Source organism: Excalfactoria chinensis, chromosome 1 (assembly GCF_039878825.1).
Source record: "Excalfactoria chinensis isolate bCotChi1 chromosome 1, bCotChi1.hap2, whole genome shotgun sequence".
Classification (NCBI taxonomy): Eukaryota; Metazoa; Chordata; class Aves; order Galliformes; family Phasianidae; genus Excalfactoria; species Excalfactoria chinensis.
This window is the reverse complement of record NC_092825.1, coordinates 104,079,454-104,097,547: the sequence shown is the minus strand read 5'-3', so window position 1 is coordinate 104,097,547 and position 18,094 is coordinate 104,079,454. Positions and strand designations below refer to the sequence as shown.

Genomic DNA, 18,094 nt, shown 5'->3' with positions numbered 1-18,094 from the left:
GTAGCAAAGAAGTCTGTCACTACAGCTTCTGCCCCAAAATGAAGTGCAACAAAGAGAAGAACTCACAGGAGGAGGCACAGCTCTTAGCTGCGTCAGCACCTAAAGCTTTGATGCTGGTGATTTCACAGTACTGATTAAACAGATCAATTGGATCTGCATCTGCGAGTCATAAATAGAAAGTAATGTTTGCACAGGATTAGAGTTTCTTGTTTTGCAAATAAGCAGCTTGGCTTTGGGTAACATTTCCCAAGGCACCTATGCAATAAAGCTGGGAAAGCAGAGCTTTTGCACCACAGCTTCTCCAGGCCAGGCACACCATACAAGACAGGTTTTTCTGCCACCCGCTCCTAAGGTGTCACATTCACACACACTCAGGGACTCCCTACAGCCATCTGGTTCCTCCAGAACATTTCCAGGAGATGTCACCTCACCTTGGTCTAATAATGGTGTCCTGAGTACCTCCCATGCATATATAGGAGGGTCAGGCAGCTTTTCCAAAGCTTCTCCCTCCTCCAAGGCAGATCCCACATTCGTGTCTCCTCATAGGCATAGAATAAGAGAATCATTAAGGTCAGAAAAGACCACTAAGATCATTTAGTCCAACCGCCAACCCATTCCCACCATGCCCACTGCCCACATCCCTCAGTGTCACATCTATACATCTCATGAACACCTCCAGGGATGGTGCCACCACCTCCCTGGGCAGCCTGTCCCACTGCATCACCGCTCTTTCTAAGAGGAAATGTTTCCTGATATCCAATTCTGAACCTACTAACTCGGGTTCTGCCAGTAATTGCACGGCCGCAGCGGGTTAGTCCTTTTAGCTGGCGGCCACCGGAGGGAGCTACAGGAAAGCAAATGAAAGCTCGTTGGAGTCCCTGTAGCTATCATTTAGAGCGGCGGCTTCTGTCCCTTCGGAACCAGGATATTATTTTGGAGTGGTCAATGACAAATGGGGAACACTTGCAGAAATAGCTGCTATTATGGGTCAAGGATAAGCCCTGGGGAAGCACTTCACCAGGTTGGGAAAGGAAGGCTGAGAAAGACAGAATTAAACACCGAGGGGCAAGCACTAAAAGTGGAAGAAAAAAGTTTTGTCTGTTGGTTTTTTTTTCCTTTTTTCTTTTTCTCTGAAGAATAACAGGGGTGCTTTCTTTCCCCCAACACTCCCATCACACCATGGTGATACAGTCGAGTTGCCAAAACCTGGGGAAAACACTGGGGTCAAAGACAGTCAGAGAGCAAGGGATGAGGCTAAATCCTCATCTTGATGCTGAACATCCACTGCTCAGTTTGTACCTCTTGCTTGCTCTCTTTAGGTTGCCTTTGGGAAAATCACCTGATTTCTATGCCCCTGCTGCAAAGGAGGAGGATGGGATTTTAAGATCCTCTGGGTAAGGAGAGAAAGCCACCTACATGAAGGAACCAACATAATGAGGCATCTTGATCCCAGACCTCACAGGAGTTTCCCAAATCAAAGTGCTAAACAACATAAAATAATGTGCTTAACTTAAATAGTCCTGCAGCTTTATTCATTTTCCTCTTATTTGTAAGGCACACTCTGATAGTAGCAGTTAAATCAGCAGAGTTTCTAACCAGGGCTGATATTGCAAAAAAAATGCCCCAAGATGAAGTTTCCTTAGCAACACCCAGATCTCTCATCCATGCTCTGAAGTCTCAGGTCTAACACTGTTCACTTAGTCAAACACTCAGCATTTCCTATACTCTTTCTTGCCACTCATCCTGCTCCACTGACTGCTCCTCATGACTGACTAATTACATTTACCCTAACCCCAGTGTCAAAGCAGGGCCCTGATGGTGATCAGTGCTGACCTATGAGTGATGTAGAGGAATGAATGCATGGAGAGGACCTTCCCCACATGGCACAATGATACTTCATTGTTGTATACCATGCTCCTGATACATAAACACGTTCCTCCCCAGGTCCATATGGATAAAGGGATCATACTCTTCTCTATGCTGTGACGCTTACTTGGGCTGCTATAATTAAGGATCTTTGATAAGATCTGCTTATATAACCATGGTGATTAGCAAAGTATAGAAATGGAAGCAGATTAAATGAGATTACCCGCTACAGCTGTATTATAGTGTACATAAGTTGCTTTCTCTAATTAATTTTTGATTCTACACCTTAAAAGGATCCTCTTTCCTCATGTTTGTGCCTTGGCCTCAGATGTGGCAAGCAGAAAGCTAGTAAAATTGTTCAAAGGGCTTGTTGTCTGTTGGCTAATCATCTCTAAGCACCCACTGTTAACAAAATACTTCTAACCTGAGAAGCCAAGTGCGCTGGTCTAGAGCTCCAGTTATCTCTTTAATACTTAGTTCTGGGCTTGGGTTAAAAGTGCATGCCATTTTCTTTTGAATGCCTGATGTATTCCATTGTTCTCTTTTGTTTCACAACCACTGTTTTCTTCTCCTTTCCTCCTTGTTCTGTCTCCCACAAAACTGTTTCCCTACCTCCTTTTTCTATTTCTTCTTACCTCTCCAGCCCCACAAACCAGGAAACCAAGTATGGGTATCACCATCTTCTCCTCATCAGGTGTTAACTGATATCTAGTGATGGCACTGGGTTTAGGGCAAACCTGAGCAGAGGAAGGTTTGTGGCAGCACTTAACCCCATAGATCTAAACGAGTTGGGGGTGGTGGTGTCTAATTTTGACACTGGATTAATTACAAGCCCATTGACACCTAATGAAGTCACCAAAAAAAGGTATCTTGTTGCATTTATTGATTCATGCATAGGTACCTGTGGGTGGAAGCAACACATAAAATGCAGAGTATAGAGATACCTTTCCCCACATGGAGGGTACCATGTATGTGCAGACCTACTCTCAGGTGTGTTGCAGTGCTGGTGCTGACACTGGCATATGTACAGCCAGGATGAGCACGGGAGGGGATCAGGATGCAGGAAGAAGCAGAAGGTTCCAAAACTCAAGTGTGGATGCGGTCCACTGTCACTAGTGTAAGGGGCTCCTGAGATACGGAAGACCTCTAAGGAAACAAAGAGCAACATAGAAGTGGGTTTATTATTCAGTAGTAAAGTCATTACTATTTTACAAGTCTGAAAAAAGATAATGATTATTCAAGTACCCATCAAAACACTACCAGTACAGTAACACTTACATGCACCACAGAATTTTGCACTTTTCTTTCAACTTCTACACTTAACGAGTAATTTTAGGCACATACTTCTGCTGAAGACTGTAGGATCTCTGCTTGTCATGTTCAAAGGCACATTTCCAACATGGGAGCAATTGTTTTGTTTTCTAATAGCACCTCCAGGTCTACTTGTCTGAGGGACGCGCATCTTAGGGGCAGCGGGCTTCACAGGACACATGGACTGTCTAAGTTAAAGCAGTGCTCTGGAGGATGGCTTCTGCTCTCGGTGATACACTGTGCTACACAAGATATCAAAAAGGTCAATCTATGAACACTCCTTCATCTGCAAGTATAGCTGCAGCAGTCCTGATCTTCCCTTCTGATTGGCACTCATCTCACTACTCAGTGAGCCAGCTCAGCTCGCTACATGAGCAGGAAATTACCCTGCTATCTGCAAGTTTTTGTTTCTTTGCTTGTTTTTCTACTGGTTTCCTAAGTTTATATTGCAGTGAGAGGCAGTTGCACAGTGAGCAAATAACAGTTGCATCCTCTAATAAACAAACTTTCGGTGCTTATAGAATTGCAATGCAAAGCTAAGTAGTAGTATCTTGTCTCTGGAAAAGATCTCAGACTTCACCTGTGATTTCTGCTTATAGTAATCTGGATCCTAATCATGAAAAGTGACTGAACTGCCTTCGTTCTATGTAACTACTGCCCAAGAAGCGAATTGTTACTGGAGCTGCTGTTTCTTTTTTAAGACAGCTGCATTTTAAGCATCTTCTGGAGTCAGGAAGGAGTCAGGACAAAATGCAGCAAGCACTCATGTTTGTGAATGGTCCTATTGGCTACGACAACACTATGAACTTTATGTGAAATAAAGGGTATTTGTAAATGCTTCAGAAAAATAAAACATGAGATAAATGTTACTTGCAGCAGACTGACCGCTCAGCCTGTTTTCGGTACCACAATTATTATTCCTTTATAAGGAGGAGTATTTCTAAGTACATTTATAAGGCTTAAAAGAAAGTACTTTGATTATAGTCGTGACCATCAGTGTAAAATACTGCCAAACCACAAGCAACAGCCATTGTGTTGCCAGTCTACCAAACCCAACATCAGTGTATATTCACTGTGACATAAAATGAAAAGTAATTAGAGGGAAGAAGATTGACACAAGCAAGTTTTGCTTCCCTGCAGCAACTTTCCAGAACCCAGTGAACAACAGGGTGGGTGCAAAGTGTGTGATGGCCAACATGACCCTCCTGATCTAAGCTGGGCTTGTTCAGCCTGAAGAAAAGAAGGCTGCGGGGTGACCTCATTGCAGCCTTTCAGTACCTGAAGGGAATCTATACCCAGGAGGGGAGTAAACTCTTCGAAAGGGCTGATAATAGCAGGACAAGGGGAAATGGATTTAAGTTGAAAGAGGGTAGATTTAGGTTGGGTGTCAGGGGGAAGTTCTTTACTAGGAGAGCGGTGAGGTGCCGGAACAGGCTGCCCATGGAGGCTGTGGATGCCCCATCCCTAGAACCTCAGCTCCCAGCGCCACGCCGCACCGCGCATGCGCGGCAACGACCCAGCGTGGCGCGAGCGCCAGCCGCGCGGCCGAAGGAGCCGAGGGGGACGGCCCGCCCGGCTCCACCAATCAGGCGCTAATCGCTCCGCGCGCATGCGCAAAGAGCGGCGGCGCCCCCCGCCCGCCTTTGCAGGGACCGCCGAGCAGCGTTTCCGGCGCCGCTGCTGTGACGTGTGCGGTCGGCGCCGGGCTGTCCGGCGGGCGGGCGGTGGGAGATGGCGGAGTATCTGGCCTCCATCTTCGGAACAGAGAAGGACAAGTGAGTGCCCCATCCCTCTTCCCGCGCCGCTCCCGAGTTCCGCGGGGGGCTGGAGGGAGGCCGGCGTCGGGATCCGCGCTGCGTCCGGCCGTGCCCGGAGCTTGCCGTCGCTGCTTCCCCTCAGGGGCTGCGGCGCCCCGTCCCCTCCCCCGCGCGGCCTGGGCCGCTCGCTGGAGCGCAGCGCCCGCGGAGGAAGCGAAGGGGAAAGAGACGGCAGCGCTTCTCCCCCCCATTTCTCCCCCCCCCCCCCCACCAGCCCGCGGCGCGGTGCCCTCCCCTCCCCCACCTCTGGGCCGGAGCGCGCGTGCGTGCGCCGCCTCCGAGACAGGAGGGGGAGTGCGCGCTCCCGTGTGCGCGCGTCGGCCCCGCCCCGTGTCCGGGCTGGGCCCGCTCCGCTTTCCCCGGGGAGCGCCGCCGCCATGCGGGCGTGCCCGCGCCTCGTGGCGCGCCGCCGGGCTCCGGCCCTCCTCCTTTTCCCCGCGGCGGCTGCGCCGTGCGGGCGGGCGCTGGGTGCTCCGCGCCGCCGGGCCTCGCCTTCCCCTTTTGTTCCACGGCCGGCCCCCGCGGCACCGTGCGGCTGTGCTTCTGCGGGGCGGTGTTAACCGTGATGTCCTTCTTGGCATAAGCACTGCGATCTCGGAGCGTAAGTGCACGTCTTGCAGTGAGAGTCCGGTCCCTGTGCTCGCACCGTTAGTCTGAACGGCGAGCAGAACGCTCCGCAAAGTGTTAAAAGTTGTAAGGGTTATTACACGCTGTAGAGTTACGAACATGCAAATAATGATTTGTTTATTTTTTTGTCTTCCAGGAGAATTTTTATTTCCCTTTATGCACATCTAGCCCATAATAGCTTTCATGCCTTTGTAACTTTGCTTTCGGTTTTCCCAGTCGAGTTAACTAAGCACTTTATGCCTTTTCTGTCACCATTCTGTATCTGGGAGAGTTCTAGTGGCATACGTAGACCAGCACAGAACTGAAGCAGTTGTTGGGTGATAGTTGGATCAAGAAAAGATATAATGACCTATAATGAGCTTGCTTTACAAAGAAATAGATCACAAAGATGGCTTGGCAAGGAAATATACATGAGTGAGACAAATCCTTTATGTAACACTTTTTTCCCATAACTGAGTTATTTCAAATACCATCTTGGTGGTGCTTCTAGTTCTCATTGGTGTGTAACCTTAAACAGGTGGGTTTTTAAAACGTTGTGTAGGTGTAGCTCTGTTGGTTTTAAAGCATGTTGTATTGCCTGGAGGGAGAGGTTGCATGGAGGGCATAACTATAGCTCATGTAGCTTTTCAGACAGTTCCTTACCTTACTTCTTGTCCCACCATGCTACCCAACTGCCAGAAAGACAAAGAGAAGTTTGGAAGGGTAGAACAGCAGCGATCGCTCTCTTACTTTTCCACATCAAGTTAAAAGCATTTGGGGCACGTTTTGTAGGAGCTGTATACTAACATCTTTCTATTCCAGCATGTAACTACTTTGGGTTTTATACTTGCAGAGTCAACTGTTCGTTTTATTTCAAAATCGGAGCATGCCGTCATGGAGACAGATGTTCTCGATTGCACAACAAACCAACATTTAGCCAGGTTTGTTTTCCTTTCGCTTTTTTTATTATTTGTTCGTTTTTAATTCATAGAAGTATATTCTTTAAAACATAGATCCTCAGATAAAAGGGAATAATTACGGAGCTCCAGATTAAGTAGTTCACTTTTGGCCCCAGTTTGTATGGGATTTTGCTTTTTTGGGGGTATTCCATTTACTTCTCCCAGCATTTCTAATCATCTCCTGTCACCCTTAATGGCTGCAGGAAGCGATGCTGTTGTAAGCTTGCCTGTAGTAGAGACCAACCAGTGCTAACTTTCAGGTGAGTGTGCCTTCTCAGTGATGTTAGGCACTTAAACCTTCCCAGGTTTTTTTTATTATCACACCTAATAGCAGCATGTTCCACCTGGCAAAGAGGTGTGAACTTAAGTCTTTGCATATAAAAGAGAAAAAAACCCAAAAACAACTAATAAGCAAATAAATGACTTTCCTGTCATTGTCTTTGCTCTCTGACCCAGGCTCTTAAGTTTCAAATGTAGCTTCCACGATTCCTTTGAATGTGGAAAGAGTTTGTTCCTTGAAAGTAAGTTGCCTGGTTGCCGGGGGCATATACATCAGTTGGCTTGACAGCTTTACCTAGATTTTGGTTATCTAAACGTTAGGGACAAGATGAGTGACTGCACATCTGCTTAAAGAAATGGTGCAGTGGGTGATAGGGTTGGTTTTGTTCTTACGAGCTCTACGGTTTTCAGAAAGCTATTTTTACCTGGAGAACGATATGCTTTTCCTTTTTTCTATCACCGCTGATTGTCAAGGTATGCAGGTAAATAGATTTCTTTGGGTGAACTGTGTATGATGTGCTCACGGAAGCTGCTATCTTAGGAGCAGTTTTATCTACAAAGGTGAAATTTACATAGCAGTGTAGTCCTCTGGGCTGGTGGTGGTTACGGGGGGAGTTCAGAAGGCAGGTAACAGCCATAAGGCTGGAAGTTAGAAGTGGTGCTCCTGAAGTTAAACCTACTAAATACGAGTGGGCTGTGGGAGTGGCATGCAGGAGTGGTTTGAGGGGTGGAAACTGGCAGGGTTATGATCTGTGAGCACCACTGCTGGTACGTTATCAACAGAGAGTTTTTCCATCTAAGGGAACTTAATAATTCTTAGTGTAGATACTATTTGTCAAAAAGTATTGTCCATTTGCTGAACGTGTTACTGATACACATGGACAGTATACAGAAATCGATAAGTAATGTAGAGGCTTGAGCTTAGGTTCTTGGCTACTAGAAGATGATTTGAAACTACACAGCTTCCACAGTGGTTGTTATAATGTTAAAAATATATATATATATATATTAAGAGAGGGTTTATATGCAGCCTTGTGGCTGCAACCTTCAGTTTTGCTGCAGAAGCTGCAGTTAGTGCTGCTGGCTGAACGGGGTTGTCTGGTGACATCTGGGAGCACTGTTATTGGCTGCCACGCTGTATTGTAACATCTGCAGCATGTGGGATTCCTTACAGAAATCTTTATTTGTGTGCAGATTGGTAATCAGCTGTGATAGAAAATAGAAGAACAAATGTGCTATTAATGGGAAGCTACTGCCTCAGTGTTTTTATCTTCCCCTGGTTCAGCCCTTATTGAAGGGCTGGGTTAGGAAAGGTCATGCAATCCAGAGAGATCAAATTACCACCAATTAGCAGAAACACTGTAACTGTGTTTCTGGTTCTCTCCAGTTATAGACTAAAACAGTTATTTTAAACCTGGGCCACAAAAGCACAAAGCTTTGGTCGGTATGACCGTACCTATTATAAAACACGTGTGTGATTTATATGTGATCCTGCAGTTCCTGTGACGTTAAACGTCAGCATATGTAGGTATGACATTGCTGGTCCTATGACTTTTTCTTTATGATGTAACTAATGATAATAATGTATAAGTTAAGATTATCTGGGGACTGCAATTCGTACTAACGTTGAGCTTGTATTTTAAGTAAGTAATCACGTTTCAGTTTTTGAGCTGCTTACAGTGATATGGACATTTGGATTTTAGTTTTATTTTAATTTTTTTTTGTAATATTAGTTTACTAACTTAAACATGGTTTGTTTTTTCAGACAACTTGATTTTAAGAAGAACGGTACAAATGTAAGGTTTCAAGTCTGCCTGGGCTAATTCTTCAAGTAAAAAGCAGAAGGGCTAAAAGGATATTGTCCTTATTTGAAGGATCGGAAACATGCGAACCTATGATGCTATTATATTATTTAAACAGAAATTCCACCAAGAAATTCCCGATACACAAAACGAGATGCAGCTCGTGCCTAAAAACCCTTATTGTGTGGTGTAACGTTCTAGGCTCTGTGGCATTATGTATTGTATGCTGTGCACATAACGCTTACTTTTTTTTCTAGACTCACAGTAATGAATCTGATCTTCAAAATAAGATGAAGCTAGGCGTATCCGTCCTATCACGTAGTTTGGTGTTTCAGGTTACTGTGCCTCACGACTCCCATTTTGAGGATAGCTGTTGAGACAAATGCAGCTCTTTCTTGGTGGTTAATTACAACTGTTTTCATAATATGATGGTCTGGATGCAATTGGAAGATTTTCTGCAAATACAAAAAAAGGAAGTCTTAAGAACAAACTATAACTTTTAGATGTTTGCAAACAAGTTGTCTCTTTGCAATTGTCTATTATATGCACAGCAGCCAGTAGAATTCCCCTTTTTATTTTTTTTCCCCGCAGACCATCTTGATTCAAAACATCTATCGTAACCCCCAAAACAGTGCACAGACGGCTGACGGCTCACACTGTAAGTCCCACAGTTGGAGAAATTTTTTTAAAGAATGGTGTTAAAGAGCCCACTCCTAATTATGAGAAAATAATGTTGGCTTCTGAGCTGCTGACATAAAGCTGTTGCAAACAGGACAAGTGACGGAACTCTTCTTGCGCATATATCAAGAACTTGTCAAATGTGTGCAATTCAGAATGCAGAGCGTGATATCATAAATTGGACTTGATGCAAATTTGATCGCTTAGTAAAGCTGCATTCTTTTTAAAGGGTTAAACTGCAGGCATTTATCAAATTCTTGATCCAACAACAACAAAACAAATAGGTCTATTTGTGATGTACGGTAAGTTTCCCGAACTGTGGTTTTTCTTTCGTCTTAACTTTTATAGGAAAATGGAGATCTCATGTCATGCTCTGATACTGTATTATCTCTGTTCCTGGGGCTTTGTTGCTTAGAATCCATTAAAGAAAACCAAGTTCAAGCGAATATGATTATGGTTATAGTTTTGAATACTGCTTTTGGGCACCACTTATTACACGTCTGCGTTAAGTCATGCGAAACCCCTCCCCAGATTAATATTGGTTAATGAAATAAAAGTAAAATACAGTAGTGGAGTATCATGAGATCTCTTTATTTTACAGTGTTAGGATCATTCAGAAAGGTCACCAGTTAAGTGAAAGTTCTCCTTCTTGGGAGAAAATAACCACCTCTCTTTCAGCACAGACTCGGCTAGAGCGACCCTAAAGGAAACCAGTTTCTTGTTAAAATTATTTTCTATAATATAAAGTTGTTGCGTTTTGTATTTCAGACCATTGCCCTCTTGAACATTTACCGTAACCCTCAAAACTCTTCCCAGTCTGCTGACGGTTTGCGCTGTAAGTTCATACAAGTTCCTTCACTGGTTCCCTGGGCTTGATTGTCAGAGCTCAGTGTCGACTTAAGCTGGTCTACCATATTAGTTTAACAGATCAAACTGACCACGTTTAATGAGATGTGCCCCCCAAAAATACCCAAAACTTTTTTTGTCCCGCTCACCTTCTTCCCTACTCTGAAAAGTATGAGGGGAATCTGAATACCATCTATTAAATAAGTTGGAATTGTACTTCCCCTGTAAAGCAGTCTTGATGCACTGCCTTCATCCGCCCCTCCTTTCTCCTTGCCAGTTTGCATCCTAGCAGTGCTTTTCTCTATGTTTTGTGGTATCCATAAGATTCCACCGCCTGAAAGAGCAGGATAATGACACGTTGACTTCATCCAGAATAAATTTCCTGCTCTGTCAATGTTAAGAGAAGTTGAATTTGAAACTCTTCAGACTTCATGCAGAAATTTGTCCCAGGTTAATGATGCGGCTTCCATTTGGAGTCTGTTTTGGAAGAACGCACTGATAATAGCTTCCCTTTTGGCAGCTGTCTTTTTGGATAGGTGCATGGTTAAAATTCCTTCCATGCTTTGAAAATTCAAATTCCAAAACCAAGTTGAGTATTCGTGTAGGAAAATAATGTCTTTAAAAGTACTTTTGAGGAGGGGCAGCCGTTTGTGCGTGGTCACAAACTAATTTGATGACTCCTCAGGAGGTAGGAATGGACAAAGGAGGAAAGCATCTACTCTAAGACTGGTAGAAATTAAACGACCAAGATTGCTGATCTGCAATTACTGACCTGTTGTTGTGACTGAAACATCATTTTAGAATAAGATTAAATTTTAAAGCTAGAATCAAAAAGGTTCAATATTATTTTCTAACTAATATTTCTTGTTGAAGTGAATATGACTCGTGTGGTAATAAAGCTTTGTTTGGCTATTCCTTTTTTTTTTGGACTGTTGGATTATAGACTAGTTCAGATTAGTTACCAGCATTTGTGAAATCAGCTGCTACCTCAAAAGTCAACACTGTGTCTTCTGCTCTAGAAGTAATAATGGCCCAGTTAAGCAACCTGAGCTTGTTTTACGTGATGCGATCAAGCTAGATGCATAATGAGCTGTGTAAGTTTGTCTAGACGCTGAACAGTTCTGTTGGTTTGTAGGGCTTGTTGCAGATGCTTTTAGTTAATGCTGTTTTGGTCAAAACAAAAAATGTTCAGTTGGGTTTTTCCACTGTCTCTAAATTCTCAATGCGCTGGTAACTAATTTGCACGGTTACAGCAGTTTGGTCTGTGGAGCTATTATTTAGATTGTACAGCTGCAAGGGTCTTGACTTCAACAGACTCTCTAGTCTTTTAAAAACTGGTATCCAACTTCAGTTTGCCTTGACAAGTGGGTAGTCATTTAACGGAGCCTAACTGTACCTCGTGCGGTAGAGCTGGAGCTCTGTTATCAGTACGTTTGCTGAAACTCCCAGCTCCCTGTTTTTTTTTCCGTATTTTTGTCCCCACTTAAGTATTGCATGTATTTTAAATGGATAATTTGGGTAGCTGCTGAATGTCTTGTTTGTTGTTGCTTAACTGTCTTCCTTTCTATTGCCGTCGTAGAGGATTAACCTTAGTTTTGAACGATAATAGTTTTCCTGAGTATTTTGATTAGTAATTGGGCTTTCCAAGGTTCAGATACCGGTGGCCCTGGAACATGAATGTTTGTAAAGCCTGTGCATTTGTATGCTTCCCACCTAGAAGGACCTTCACATAGTCATTAACTAACTGTTGCTTGTGATCTCTTAATTTGACAGTGGAATCTCCTTAAAGTTTCTAGCACTCGTCCATTTGGTCAAAATTATTCCCTGTTGTGGCTCACGGAGCCCCCATCTGATATCTTAAAAATAAATAAATCCTCAGGTATTAATTAGCTATTATGAGTGGTGATTGCACCACCTTGAGAATACAGTTAACTATTACCTGTATAGAAGAACTGGTTTAACGTTTGGTGTTTCCTTCGTTTGTTGTGTAACTGTGGGAAAGTGGTGGGGAAGAAGAAAGCTCTGAAAGCAAACATTTTTCACATGGGGAAACGTGAACCTAAACTTCATGACGAGCCTCCCTCAGCCTTCTTCAGGAGGCAGCTGGCTGGGAGAAAAATAACTGCAGTTCCAGAGAATGTGGCTGGTTACTATTAGAGACTTTGAAGAAAGATGCCGTGTTCTTCCAACTGGTTCTGCTAGCCAAAAATGGCTGAGCCCAAGGCATCTGTTTTTTTCATAGCAGCCCGAGCTGAATAAACTTAGCCTTGTTGGCTCTGTTTCTTTCACGTTCTGTGAACTAAAACAGCAGTGTTTGTAATTTAAAGGCAAAAATATTTTCCTAGCGTGAAATGTAGGGTTCATTTTAAAACCGCTCCACTTGATCGTAATATACCACTTAACTGCTGAAGAGCTAATCCATTAGGCTTTAATGTATATAGCTTAATATACCTTAAAATACTATAGAGTAGCAGAAATAAATTAAACTTGTTTTTATGTTCTTAATGCTCTGAAAAATCAGCCAAACTTATGTTGCTTTTTTAATGGCAGCAGGCAAGCAGCGTTCATTTGTGAAGTCCAGCTTGGAGCATGTAAAACAGTTTAACCTATGTGGCTGGCTTATCTTGCACTAAAATATTTTTGCAGGGCTATAGAAAAAACTAAGTGATGCTTTAAAAAGTGCTTTCTTTTGCAAGGCATTGTAGTAACCTTTGAGAGCACTTATTAAAATGGTGCCTCATAACTTCTCTGAGGTAATTGTTAAAAAATGAAAGAAAATTCCGAGCTGCATTACATTGTGAGCTCTCACATTCTAGTGTATATGAGCTGGAGATGGAGAAATGGATTTGTTATGAGGAAATCCTGCATTTAGGAAGAGAAACGCTGAACTGTGATCACACTTAGAAATATGCAGATGTGACAAAGCACTTGCCTTCTGTTTAGGTAACGATGGAGGTAGATAAAGGGTGGAATTGTGCATCAAATGTAAATCATACTTCAGAGCAATTCCATTCCCTTTCCTCCCTTTAGATTTGTGGCATACAAGTTTGGTTCTGATTCAAACTTTGTTCTGATTTGATCGTGTCAGTAGAATGTTTTGACGTATTATTTTGGACTTCAAATTGTTCACATATACTGATTTTCTTTAATACTACTGTTAGTTAGCAACATGTTAAATGGTGTCCCTTATGCTCCAGATGGCACCTGTAGGTTATGTTTTGTAGTATAAGCATTTTTTCCCTTAGTAACAGGCTCTAATCTGTATGACTCTTGATTTTTACAGGTGCTGTGAGCGATGTTGAGATGCAGGAGCATTATGATGAATTCTTTGAGGTATGCAGAAAAAGGCGAATGTTCAAAATGCATTGAAGTATTCTCAAACTTAACAGAAGCAAATTACTTAAGTGGGTTTTAGCGTATATCACAAGTAATTGGATTCAGAGAAGACCATTTGTTTCCTCAGGTGTTTGTTTAAACTTCAGACTTTCAGTGCTAAATATTTGCTGGTGTTACTTCAGTTAGTTTAGCTTTACGGTATGTAGCAGGCTTTGTTTAAAAATCGTCAGCCTGTGCTATGTGGCATTTGGATTCTGTAATCTCTTCTGTAAATTAAAAAAAAAAAACAGCACGTTAATCATTTGTATGGCTATGCATCTAAGGAATATTATACCTGCAAGGCTTGTGTGTGGTATTTTCAGTGCATCCTATGTGTTGACTAAATACTGTTTGCTTAATGTTTTTCCATAGCTTTGTATCTTATCCTCTTAGCACTGTGCTTAGAGATGGACACAGTACAGGCCAAGCAAGTACCAATTTTAAGAGGGGAAATGTAAAGACTTTTCAAGGAATGGTCTTTTTGTTGTTACTAATAGTTAAGTGCATCCATTCCATACTGCAGCATGTCCCAAAATTGTAATGTTATTCTTAAATCGGTTTGTGTTTAGGAGGTCTTCACAGAAATGGAAGAAAAATACGGTGAAGTTGAGGAGATGAATGTTTGTGATAACCTTGGAGATCATCTAGTTGGAAATGTATACGTAAAGGTAGGAGGAAAAGAGAAATGTTAATTTAAATGAAGTAGTGTAACAGCTTAGTAGTTTTAAAAGCACTGTACTCTTGTAGCTTTTGTGAAGGTAGCACTTCAGGACCCTGAATTCTCTCCAGTTTATCAATATAAATTAAGAAGAGTGGAAACAGCAGTGGAATTTGAAACAGATTTTAAGATACAGTGAAAAGTGCTTCTGATATTCAAAACCTGTGCCAGTGTATTAAGATGGGTGCAGCCTTTTTTACCTGGTTAACACGGTCTCTGCTGAAGGTTTTTTAACTGACCAATATGAATTCTGGATCTTTTTTTCCTGTCATGCTGCATTCTGCACACTTTGTTATGAGCAGAGGTTTATTTGCAACAGGTCTTCATGTTCAACAGATGCACGACCGAACTTCGCAGTTAAACAAAACATCTTGTAACCAATGGCACTAGTTGGTTTAAAGTTCAAACCAAAGGGCTTGGGTTTAGCTCTCAAAAGCCATTGATACCTGCTTTTGAATCATATGTATAGTTATCCACTGTATTCTTTGTGTATACAATTTCTTTGTGTATACAAAGTGTCAGGGGGGTGTTGAACATTAGTAGTCCTAAACCACAGCTAACATAGAATCATTGAGTCATAGAATCACCAAGGTTAGAAAGGACCTAAAAGATCATCCAGCCCAACTGTTCACCTATTACCAATAGCTCCCACTGAACCATGTCCCTCAACACAATATCCAGTTGCTCCTTGAACCCCCCAGATTTGGTGACTCCGCCACCTCCCTGGGTAGTCCATTCCAGTGCCTTACCACCCTTCCTGAGAATTAATGTTTCCTAATGTCCAACCTGTTTTATCAGGAATCCTTGATCTACTTCTGTCGCTTCTCTACAGCATGAGAAATTATTTTTGCTTTTAGTTTCGCCGTGAAGAAGATGCAGAAAAGGCTGTGATTGACCTGAACAATCGCTGGTTTAATGGACAGCCTATTCACGCTGAGCTTTCACCTGTGACCGATTTCAGAGAGGCCTGTTGCCGTCAATATGAAATGGGGTAAAAAGCAGTTTCCTGTTTGCCTATGGAAGTGTCTTTTGAAGTGTTTGCATAGACAAGATGGTTGCTTGGGTGTGGGTTTTATGTGTAATTCAGAGTAGGATAAAAAAGCACTTCAGGCAGTGTTAATCTGGAGTATCTGTAGTCAGCTTTTTGACTTTTACTATCTTTCAGAGTTTGATCCGGGAACAAGTCAGTCTCAGTAAATGATCTTTACTGTTTTTAGTATTAGAGGTGATTAACTTCTGAATGGCTGGAGGCCTACTAAGAGCTTAGGGCAAACAAATCCACTGTAGAGCTGAGAATTGTAACTGTCTTGAATTGTGTTTCAGAGAGTGTACACGAGGAGGTTTCTGCAACTTCATGCATTTGAAGCCCATTTCTCGAGAGTTAAGACGCGAGTTGTACGGGCGTCGTCGTAAAAAGTGAGTTTGCTTTTAAACACAATTAGAACGGATACAACTACACATCAGTTGCGTAATGTTCAGGGGTGAACTTTTTCAACTTCTCTCTTGCTTTTTCTGACACTCACCTATGAAAGGCATCAAGTACAACTAGAAAGTGGCCAGGTTAGAACAACCACAGTTATGATTCTGTCAAGAATGTGTGGATATTTTCAGGACCTGATGAGTATTCACTATTTCTCTATAGTTTAAAAGTTAATGGCTAGCTTTTGTAGCCAGTATTTGTTCTGTAGTAACAGGAGGTTAATACTACAGCATATGCTTATTAAGATACCTTATGGAAAAGCTTCCACCACTGCTGTTAATGCAGCATGTTTTTGTGGATGGTCGACTCTGAGTTGGATTGAATCTCTTTGGTTTTAGGAATATGTTATTTAGGTTAAGCATATTTAATTGTTGGATTTGTTTTTGTACGGAGTAGTGTTGTGTGTTTCTTTCAATCACAGAGGGAGCCTGGGAGTATGTAAATGTTTTCCCTATAAATGTCTCTAATTGGCAATATCTTAATCTGTGAGGATAAATTTAACTCTCAGAATGTGAGTTAACAAGTTTATGCCTAAATACTTTCTTAAAATATCCCAATTTCAGTGTAATTTCTTAAGGTGTGTGGAAAAAAGGAGAGATACACTCATCTTAACCTTTGGGTCACTCCCAAGAGCATGAATCTGGATCTCTCTGACTTAGGCACCAGTATGTCATCTTTTATTGCACTAAAGATCAGACTTGCATGTTTAGCTATGGAATATGATTGTTTTACCTGTGGCCTAATTTCAGCCTAGGATCGAACAAATAAAATAGCTGACTCCTCAGAGTAGTTTAGTCTTTATTTGCCCTGTTTAAATTCTTGGTGAAGCTAAGACTGTCACTTGCATCAATGCGGTTTTGCAGGTAGATTGTATAGATCAGAATGACCTGAAAATAGTCCTTTGTTAAATGACAGGCTTTGAAATTTCAAGAAGAAAAAAAGAAGGCTATACCAGAACTTGTGGAAAAATAAGCTAATTTAGTAATTCTGAAGCTCAATATGCAAGACCTATGTGTCTCCGTGTCAGAGTAAAATTTGTCCCCCACGCTTGCTCCTGTTCCTGAGCACCTCAGCATGGAACAATATGTTGTAAAACTAGACTGGTAGCATTTGTTTACGTGGCCTTTTTAATTCTGCTGTAACTTCTACAGCCATTTAAATGGTAGCATTTGCTTTCTTCCTCCTGTTAGTGAGTTTTCTGAAATCCTTATAACCATTCAGAACACTCTTTCCTTGACAAGTGCCTTATAAATCTATAGTAGCTGCGTTAGTACATTCTGTGTGGTTTTAGCTTTCTTCTTGACGTCGTCAACACTAGAGGCAGGGAAGGATTATTTGCAAAGGTTGATGGCTTCTGAAAATAGAAGGCAAAGCAGAAAACAAGCAAAAATGCATAAAATTCAGATTTTTGAGCTGCTAGATAATGCTGTTGATTTAATGGGTTTGGACTTGTTAACGTTTAGATGAGGGTTTTTCCTCTGTGTGCTTGACAGCTATTATTAACTGCAGAAGCAGGTGTCCCCTTTTCTTTTTGCTTCAATTAGCAGCTGCATAAAAATGCATTTGCTTCCTCTATGTGCCTCTCCTTAAGTTTTATGACTGGCAATGAACAGCGAGTCTTTTTACAATAGCTGACTCCTCAGTGTTACATTTGTTCAATACGTAAGTGTATGATTTCACAGCGTGAGTGCCAATTTACCAATACTTCTGATATTCCACACCGTTTTTCTTCTGTCCCGTTACTTTCATCCCTAAATATTCCACGGAATGTTACTGGAAGTGATGAAGCAATAAATTGTTCAACCTTTCTTTGAAGGCATAGATCCAGGTCGAGGTCCCGTGAACGTCGGTCTAGATCCAGAGATCGTGGTCGTGGTGGTGGAGGAGGAGGAGGAGGACGTGAACGTGACAGGAGGCGGTCAAGAGATCGTGAAAGATCTGGTCGATTCTGAGCCATGCCATTTTTACTGTATGTCTGCTAGAAAGTGTTGTAGTTTGACCAAACAAGTTCATAATGAGATTTTTTTTAAAGATGGGCTTCTGAATAAAAATTTGTAGTGATACAGTATTCTTTGTGTAACTTGTTTCTTGTGGGGGGGAAGGGGGGGAGTCTTTTTAACTGTCATTCCTCTATCTTGACAAATACCTGGATTAATACTATGCCTGAGGGAAAGGTGGTAAATGTATCGGAGGAGCGCCAGTGTGGGTTTTTTTTTATTTTTATTTTTTATTTGGATATGATCTGAACTGTTGATGAAAATGTGTGTGTATATAATATAAAATATTATATACATAGTAAAAAAAATAATATACTGCTTAAGAAACAGTTACTCATATAAGTTTCCCTTTTCTGCTAT

General features: G+C 42.0%; 1 protein-coding gene across 6 annotated transcripts; it reads left to right on the top strand.

Moving 5' to 3' along the window:
• Positions 1–4,807: 4,807 nt before the first annotated feature.
• U2AF1 (U2 small nuclear RNA auxiliary factor 1) lies at positions 4,808–17,805 on the top strand. Of its 6 annotated transcripts, XM_072338644.1 has the most exons (10): positions 4,822–4,952; positions 6,454–6,541; positions 6,763–6,819; positions 8,604–8,634; positions 9,232–9,298; positions 13,448–13,497; positions 14,109–14,207; positions 15,115–15,248; positions 15,581–15,673; positions 17,554–17,805. In XM_072338644.1, the coding sequence occupies exons 2-10, from the start codon at positions 6,495–6,497 to the stop codon at positions 17,687–17,689; spliced, it is 714 nt and encodes a 237-aa protein (XP_072194745.1). In that variant the 5' UTR covers positions 4,822–4,952; positions 6,454–6,494; the 3' UTR covers positions 17,690–17,805. The 6 variants fall into 6 exon arrangements, with proteins under 6 accessions (XP_072194700.1, XP_072194708.1, XP_072194745.1 ...); XM_072338599.1 differs by lacking the exons at positions 6,763–6,819; positions 8,604–8,634; positions 9,232–9,298 and adding an exon at positions 10,087–10,153 and having other exon boundaries at positions 4,808–4,952; XM_072338607.1 differs by lacking the exons at positions 6,763–6,819; positions 8,604–8,634 and having other exon boundaries at positions 4,808–4,952.
• Positions 17,806–18,094: the final 289 nt, after the last annotated feature.